At 45.4% G+C, this 8,995-nt stretch overlaps 1 protein-coding gene across 1 annotated transcript in view; it reads right to left on the reverse strand.

Moving 5' to 3' along the window:
- The window catches only part of LOC107118312 (tripartite motif-containing protein 16-like protein), a 37,033-nt gene that overhangs the window by 4,098 nt on the left and 23,940 nt on the right, over positions 1-8,995 (reverse strand). Inside the window, exons 3-5 of the mRNA XM_015420616.1 lie at positions 8,417-8,650; positions 7,556-7,727; positions 7,375-7,470 (exon numbers count right to left, since the gene is read on the reverse strand). Of these exons, the coding sequence (XP_015276102.1) occupies positions 7,375-7,470; positions 7,556-7,727; positions 8,417-8,650 (502 nt within the window). The remainder of the gene's footprint in view (positions 1-7,374; positions 7,471-7,555; positions 7,728-8,416; positions 8,651-8,995) is intronic.

Genomic DNA, 8,995 nt, shown 5'->3' on the forward strand with positions numbered 1-8,995 from the left:
CATATGCCACACCCCCTGACATCACCGGAAGTGTGTCATAAGACCACACCCCCTGACATCACCGGAAGTGTGTCATAAGGCCACACACCCCGCCCCCAACAGTCCCGGTCGCCGCTGCCGGCCTTGCAGCTCCACTGCCGAGCCCCATGAGGGGCCCAGCGGTGGACCTGCAAGGCCAGCGGGAGTGCAAGGAAGCCTGTGAAGGCCCTCCCTGGCCCCAGGCAGGCAGGGGTGGGGAGAGGCAGGAAGGAAGCAACTTACCCTCCCTCTTCTCCTGCCTCCTCTTGGCTGAATGAGGGCCAGAAGCGGGGCGGTCGGGAGCAGGAGGCGGGGCTTCTTCATGTGCCCCGCCCCCGTACCTCACCCGGGGGAGCTGCGATGCCCCGCGTTCCCCCCCCGAAATGACCTCTGGATAGAGGCAAGATACATTGACTTGATATGTAAAGCCAATTTCTTTCCCCCCAATATTTCTTTCTTGGTATTAAATATTTGTGTTAGATTAAAATTATATTACAAATAAGTTTATCCCTGGTCTGATTTTTACCATTTTGAAGTTATTGTATTTAATTTTCTCAATTCCATAAAGCAATGTTATTCTCTCTCTGGTTCACAGACACATTTGCATTTACCATCAATCAAAAAAGCTATATCACTACTGCACACCCTGTGTGTAGGGTAGACAACTCCCAGTTTGGATAATTCCTGGAGATTGAGGGGTGGAGCCTGGGGAGGACAGGGGTATAATGCCACATAGTTCACCATCCAAAGCAGCCATTTTCTCCAGGGGAATTGATCTCTGGAGATCAGTTGAAATTATTAGAGATCTCCAGGCCCAACCTGGAGGTTCGCAACCCTACCTGTGTACAACCCCACTAAAACACACACACACACACACACAATAATATAAAACTATCAGTATTAAATATATAACTATAACCTTTTGAACTACCACAGTCTGTCTAAGTATGTAGGGATGTTTCTCCCCAGTGCTAAACCTTAGTTAGTCTAAGTGTATCTAATAGTGACCCAAAGGTCTTCCCTCTGTGCCTTACCACTTGTTCCTCAGGTTGAGGCAAAGTAACTCAGGTGAGAGAGTTGAACTGCTATTGTGCCTGAAGGAGAGTAAGCTGGCTATGGAAGAAGGGAGTAAAATCTGTATTACCATTCTGTGGCCATCTTGTTCTTCCTCGATGGCTGCCATGGTGGTGGATGCTGGGATGAGAGTACAGAGGCTGTGGAGAAGGGCAGGGGTTGTTGGAGAGGATGGACCCTTTACAGCCATCTCTGGTTCAGAATTCAGGGAAATTTTCCCATCTACCAGTCCCTGCAATGGTTCAAGGAGGCAAGCACAAGTTCTACCAGGTAAGGGCCTTGCCTACGTTCCTGGAACATGGGGTTAGTGCTATATTGCCGATTGGTGCTCAAAACTTCCACAAGTAGTATGTCAAACAGCTACATGTGGCTCCTGAGTCACTAAGTATTATAGCCTTAAAGCATGCATAGGAAAATATTGCTCCTCCAATATGTCTCATTTAGTTAATCAGCCCAGATGAGTGTTTATTTAAACTGATACCATGTTCCTTACATTTTCTGAATCCCAAAATGTATAGAACTGTCTGCAGCTGATTCAGATAAGAGTTTGGAAGCCTCTTAGGACTTGGCCCTTTAGAAGAAGAAGAGGAGGAGGAGGAGATTGGATTTATACCCTGCCATTCACTACCCAAGGGAGTCTCAGAGCGGTTTACAAACTCATTTCCCTTCCCCTCCCCACAACAGACACACTGTGAGGTAGGTGGAGCTGAGAGAGCTCCGGCAGAAACTGCTCTTTTTCAAGAACAGCTCTTATCAGAACTACAGCTTGCCCAAGGTCATCCAGCAGGTGCAAGTGGAGGAGTGGGGAATCAAACCCAGTTCTCCCAGATTAGAGTCTGGTGTAGATTATGGCAGCAGTAAAACGTGTTTTTTCTAGAGGTGTGAAAAAATGATCAGTATTTTTCGGATTTGGGTTTATTGGACCTGAAAAATATCATTAAATACCAAATTCCCCAAATACCAGTACCGGTATGGTATTTGTATCAGGTAAAATGTGAGAATCCCAAATTTTGGGGAACCATTATACCCTTTGGGAGGAGGCTGAAGTTAGTTCCTTATTCCCAGTTCCTTATTCATTCCTTATTCATGAATTCAACCTAAAACACTGAGGAGAGTTTGAAAGCTCTGAACCACATAATAAGGTCTGGAACATCATATATCATACACCCCAATGTCCAAGGAACTCTTCCCTTCAAGGGGACATGTGGCTCTTCCTGATCCAAGGTCTGGTTCTTGCGCCAGCCACTCTAAAGTGACATGACCTCAGGACAATCACACAGGCAGACACTGAGGCCAGGCTACACCCTCAAAAAATCTTTGGACTACCCCAAGTGACACATACCCACACTCTGGGGACTGTTCCCTGCAAGGATATACAGCACTGCCTGGTCTAAACACTGGTTCTGGAGCCACAAACTTCTATTTGGGATACCTCCAAGAGGCCTCTATTTCTAAGGAGATTTAAATAAGGAACTGGTTGTCCTTTACACCTGAAATATGGTTTGGACCACCACATGTCATACACCCCAGGTTCAGGGAAGCTTCCCCTTCAGGGGGACATGTACTGTTTCCTGGTCCAAAGTCTGGTTCTTGTGCCAGCCGCTCCAAAGTAAGATGCCTCCAGGACAATCACACAGGCAGACACTGGGGCCAGACTGCACCCCCAAAAAATCTTTGGACCACCCCAAGTGACACATTCCCACACTCCGGGGACTGTCCCCTTCAAGGAGACATACAGCACTGCCAGGTCCAAACACTGGTTCTGGAGCCACAAGAGGCCTGTATTTCAAAGGAGATTTGAATAAGGAAGTGCCCTCTGCACCCAAAATAAGGTCTGGAACACCAGATATCATATACCTTCAGGTTCAGGGAACTCTCCCCTTCAAGGGGACATAAGGCACTTCCTGGTCGAAGGCCCAGTTCTTGTGCCAGCTGCTCCAAAGTGAGGTGCTCCCAGGACAATCATACAGGCAGATATTAGGGTCAGGCTGCACCCCTCAAAATCTTTGGACTACCCCAAGTGACACATCCCCAAACTCTGGGGACTGTTCTCTGCAGGGAGATATACAGCACTGCCCAGTCCAAACACTGGTTCAGTTGCCACAAGCTTCTGTTTGGAGTGCCTACAAGAGGCCTGTATTTTAAAGGAGATTTGAATAAGGAACTGGTTTCCCTTTACACCCGAAGTAAGGTTTGGACTACCACACGTCATACACCCCCACATGCAGGGGGCGTTCTACTTCAAGGGGACATATGGCTCTTCCTGGTCCAAAGTCTGGTTCTTGTGCCAGCCACTCCAAAGTGTGATGCCCCCATGACAATCACACATACAGACACTTTCGTATGACTGGTCTAAGGAATGTAGAAATAAACTAAACATACCGACACTGAGGCCAGGTTGCACCCCCCAAAAAATCTTGATATAATGCCATAGAGTTCATTCTCCAGAGCAGCCTAGAGTATCCCTGACAAGTGTTTGTCCAGCTGTTGCTTAAAGACTGCCACTGACGGGGAACTCACCACACCTCCTTAGGTAGCTGATTCCACTATTGAAGAAGTCTTACCGTAATTTTCCCCCCTAATATCCAGCCGGTACCTTCATGTCTTTAAGTTAAACCCATTATTGTGAGTCCTATCCTTTGCAGCCAACAGGAACAGCTCCCTGCCTTCTTCTAAGTGACAGACCTTCAATTACTTTAAGAGAGCAATCATGTCCCCCCTCAACCTCCTCTTCTCCAAACTGAACATTCCCAAGACCTTGAGCCTTTCCTCAGAGGGCTTGGTCTCCAGAACCCCAATCATTCTTGTTGCTCTCCTCTGCACCTGCTCCATTCTGTCCACATCCTTTTTGAAGTGAGGCCTCCAGAAATGCAAACAATACTCCAGGTGTGGTCTGACCAATGTTGTGAAAAGCGGGACTATGACATCTTGTGATTCGGATGTTATACCTCTGTTGCTACACCCCAAGGTTGCATTAGCCTTTCTTGTCACTGCATCACACTGGCTGTTCATATTTAACTTACAGTCCACCTGTACCCCAAGATCTTGTTCACATACACTGTTACCCAGAAGCGTATCCACCATCCAGTATGTGTGTTGCTCATTTTTGTAACCCAGATGTAGGACTTGGCACTTATCCTTGTTCTTGTTCACATCCTCCCATTTTTTCAGGGTGTTCAGATCTCATTGAATTCTATCTCTATCTTCTGGTGTTTTCGTTGCTCCTCCCAGTTTGGTGTCATCTGCAAATTTAATGACTAGCCCCTCCAGACCCTCATCCAGATCACTTATAAAAATATTGAAAAGTACTGGGCCCAGAACAGAGGAGATCCAGGAAATTACAGGCCAGTCAGTCTGATGTCAATACCAGGTAAGTCGGTGGAAGCTAATATTAAGGAGAGTTAGTAGGCACATTGATGAACAAAAGCTATTGAGGAAGACTCAGCATGGGTTCTGTAAGGGAAGATCTTGTATCACTAACCTGTTAGTGTTTTTTGAGGAGGTGAACAAACATGTGGACAAGGGAGACCCAACAGATGTTGTTTACCTTGACTTCCAGAAAGCTTTTGATGAAGTTCCACATCAAAGGCTTCTAAGTAAGATCAATAGTCATAGGATAAAAGACAAAACTGGCTAATTAATAGCAAACATAAAGTGAGTATAAATGGACAATTTTCACAGTGGAGGGTGGTAAGCAGTGGGGTACCGCAGGGCTCAGTACTGGTCCAGTGCTTTTTAACTTGTTCATTAATGATTTGGAGTTGGGAGTAAGCAGTGAAGTGGCTAAATTTGTGGATGACACTAAATTGTTCAGGGTGGTGAGAACCAGGGAGGATTATGAGACATTCCAAAGGGATCTGTCAAAGATGGAAGAGTGGGCGTCTACATGGCAGATGGGGTTCAATGTGGCCAAGTGCAAAGTGATGTATATTGGGGCCAAAAATCCTAACTATAAATACACATTGATGGGATCCGAACTGGCGGAGACTGACAAAGAGAGAGATCTTGGAGTTGTGGTAGATAACTCACTGAAAATGTTGAGACAGCGTGCAATTGCCATTAAAAAACCGCCAACACTATGCTGGGGATTATTAGGAAGGGAATTGAGAACAAATCAGCCAGTAAGATGACCAGTGGCTGCCCCTGGAGCAGACGTTGGCATTTGCCTGCCCCCCACATCTTCTAGGATGAAGCGGGGGGGGGAGCCAATTACGGCTCAGTGCAGGAGCCCTGGCCAATCAAAGGTGAGTTTGCCAGCCAGGTTTGGTGGCAGCTGACCTCCATGCCCAGATTGGCCTACAGCGAGCTACCCACCAGCCCGCCCTCTTTTGGACCTTGTGGGATTAGCTGGTCACAGTTTTCTAGGGCTGAGCAGGAATTTTTAGGTCCTCACCCAGATTGGGGCCTTTTTTTGCCTGCTTCACATGGTCTGAGAGGGGGAGGTATAAAGGTAGAGTTGGCTAGGAGGTATAAAGGTAGAGCTGGTTAGGCCCTAACTGGGAGGCGGGAAAAGGATGGGTTATGGGGATTTTGAGTTGGCAAGCACTCTGAGATATCAGCAATATCCTCATACTGGGTGCCTATGGGCTCTGCAGTCAGGGTGACTCAGCTGGGGTCCTCTTTGGGTGGGGGAGCATACAATGAGCTTTGCAGTCATGGGCTGGAATGTGCCCTCCCCTCCCCTCTACGCACTGGCATGCAGGTCGTGACATGCTGGGGTGAGTTTGCCCTGTTAGAAGGCTTGCTTTGCAAGTCCAATGCAGCCCATGCTTTAAGTTGTTGGTGCAGATCAGCTTACGTATAAATAAAATTCCCAGTTTAACCCATAACTTGTGTTGTTTTTCATTCAAGAGGTGAGCGGGCAAAATGCTCCTGTATAACTCGATGGTGCAACCTCATTTGGAATACTGTGTGCAATTCTGGTCACCACACCTCAGAAAAGATATTATAGCATTCGGAAAAATGCAGAAAAGGCCAACTGAAATGATAAAAGAGTTGGGACACTTTCCCTATGAAGAAAGATTAAAGCGCTTGGGGCTCTTTAGCTTGGAGAAAGGATGACTGAGGGGTGACATGATAGTGGTTTACAAGCTTATGTATGGGATAGAGGAGGTAGAGAAAGAAGTACTTTTCTCCCTTTCTCACAATACAAGAACTCGTGGGCACTCAATGAAATCGCTGAGCAGTTAGGTTAGAACAGATAAATGGAAGTACTTCTTCACCCAAAGAGTGATTAACACATGGCATTCACTGCCACAGGAGGTGGTGGTGACTACAAGCATGGATGGCTTCAAGAGGTAATTGGATAAGCAGAGGTTCATCAGTGGCTATTAGTCACAAGGTATAGGTAGGAACTCTCAGTCTGGGACAAGTGATGCTCTGTATTAAATGTCATTAACATCTATTCTTTAACCAGTTCCTTGTCCATCTAACTGTCCTAGAGTCCAGTCCACAGTCCTCTAGTTTACCCAACAGAACATCATGGGGAACTCTGTCAAAAGGTTTACTGAAATCCAGGTAAACAACATCAATGTGGCTCAGTTGAAGAGCCCATGCTTTGCATGCAGTAGGTCCCAGACTCCAGGATCCCCAGTTAAAAACACTGGGTACTTGGTGATGTGAAAGACATCTACCTGAGACCCTGAAGAGCCACTGCCAGAGTAGACAATACTGACCTTGTATAAAGTACTGAGACTGATGCATGGAGGAGTGATTTCAGCTCATACTTTACTATATACAGGAGAACTTGAGATGCTTTAGCGGGACTCACGGCCTGCTTGTATTCTTGTTCATAGCCACAGCCAACACACACACCCACATCATGGATAGGTTTATTGACAGACAATCATTCCGTATTGGTTCCTTTTAGGATCCGGGCTGGCCAGTTGGCTAATCCCTTGGATCCTTCACTCCTATTGTCTCTGGAGGCAAAGCTCCCCCAGCCTGCCTGGCTACATGTGAGCCTGACCGTGTGCGCGGTCTTCCTGGGTACACAACACCTTGACAGACAGATGGTCTGATTCAGTATAAGGAAACATCATGTGTGAATAGCTATTATTTGATTATTATTATTATACCATGTTTTTTTATTTTTAATCTGGGTGGGGGTTTTTGTTTGGTTTAGTAGTCTTGTACGCCACCCTGAGTTCCTTCAGGGAGAAAGATGAGTCAGAAGTTTAAAAATAAAAACTTGCCCACTGTCCCCACATTTTGCAAATGCAAGGCCACCATTTTAAAGATAAAAAACAGAAAGCCTGCAACATAAGGCAGTCCAGGATGTACATTTAAGGAAGTCACTCCTGCTCTTGGGTTCTGGAGCCGACAGGCGATGTTTGGATGGGACAATTGCAGACACCATGGTTTTGATACCAGCATCCTCTGTTAAGGAAAAGTACCATAAGTTAGTTGGTTCTAGAAGCAATGCTGGAAAGCATTACTGGAAGGGATGGGTGGGGGTACTCACCATGTTTGGCAAATTCTTGCAGCTTATCATTGTAGATAGTTTGTAAAAGTTGTAAAAGATGGTCAGTGGAACTTGAGACAATCTTTCGGATCCCTGACAACTTATCTTTTAAACCAATATACACACTGGGCAATGTATCATCTCCTGTACTCTTTTTGAATTCACAGTATTCCTGTTAACAAATAACCACATATATATTTTGTTTACTTTTCAGTTAGCACAGTATTTGGACACTAAAAAGCATTCACCCTGGGATTCAGTTCCCCCATGCACTGATCTGGTGTTTCAAATGCCGGTTAATTCCTCACAGAAGCTTCAAAATGGCCAAGTGTATCACAGATCACCACGGTTTAATACATTACCAGCATTTTACAATGCTGTAGTTAATGCTGTGCTCTCCTATTCAATCTCCCCCCCCTTCTGTCTTTAAGTACTAGCTGCAGGAGTAGGCATGACTTACACAAGCCATCACAGCCTAGCAGTTGCTCACTGAATCCTAGCCAGGCAGAGGGGAGGTAAAAGGGCTGGGGCCCCTGGGACAGGAGAAGATAAAAGAATGTCATTCCATCCCCTACTACAAGTCCTGAATTTATCTAATCTGTTCCAGGGTTCTGACATGTTTACAATCATGAGATTGTTCCTAATGACCAGCCATTGGTTTCAATGACCACTTTATTTTAATTTTGTCGGATTTATGCAACTTCATATTAATTTTGGTTTTATATTACTGGCTTTTAGAGAATGTCTAGAGAAGAACGCAGTGAAATGAAACGTGCCTCGTTCATGCTAAGCTTAAACATATTAACTACTTGGGGTCAGCACACAGGCTACTTGCAGCAGCAGCAGCATCACTTAAGGTACCTTTAGAAAGAGGATGTCATTGGTGTGGATAGCCATCTTCTCCAGCCTGTTCTTACATTCCTCCATGGTCATTTGTTTCTTTTCAAGGTGGATCTTTATACCATTGGCATGATTAACTGCAGCATGTTCCATTTCTTCTAGAAAAGCCAGCACATAAGAGTGGGCCTTCTTGACTGCTTTCAGCAGTTCTTCAAACTGCCCTTCTACCATGGCTTTCACTTCAGATACTGAACTCTGGTGGAACAAAGCCACTATCTTTGTTATTTCAAATTTGCTCAAACTCTTTCACCAGTCCTGTTTTGTGGGCTACTCCCTGTACCATGATTGAATAAATCACATTAATCTCCTATTTAATAAAAATGGTAAACACAGGAGAGGAGAAGGAGAAGAAGGAGAAGAAGGAGAAGAAGGAGAAGAAGAAGACTAAACATCCTGCCAAACACATCCCAACTTTTTTCAAATACAAAGCCCCCATTTCAAGATTTTTAAAAAAACCCAGAAAGGCCACATCATAAATCGAACAGATTAAAATTGCCAAACATGGGAAGTAGAATGCTTGAGGATACATCAGGGCTACAG

The sequence above is a fragment of the Gekko japonicus genome, unplaced genomic scaffold (assembly GCF_001447785.1).
Source record: "Gekko japonicus isolate JY-2015 unplaced genomic scaffold, Gekko_japonicus_V1.1 scaffold973, whole genome shotgun sequence".
NCBI classification, from domain to species: Eukaryota; Metazoa; Chordata; class Lepidosauria; order Squamata; family Gekkonidae; genus Gekko; species Gekko japonicus.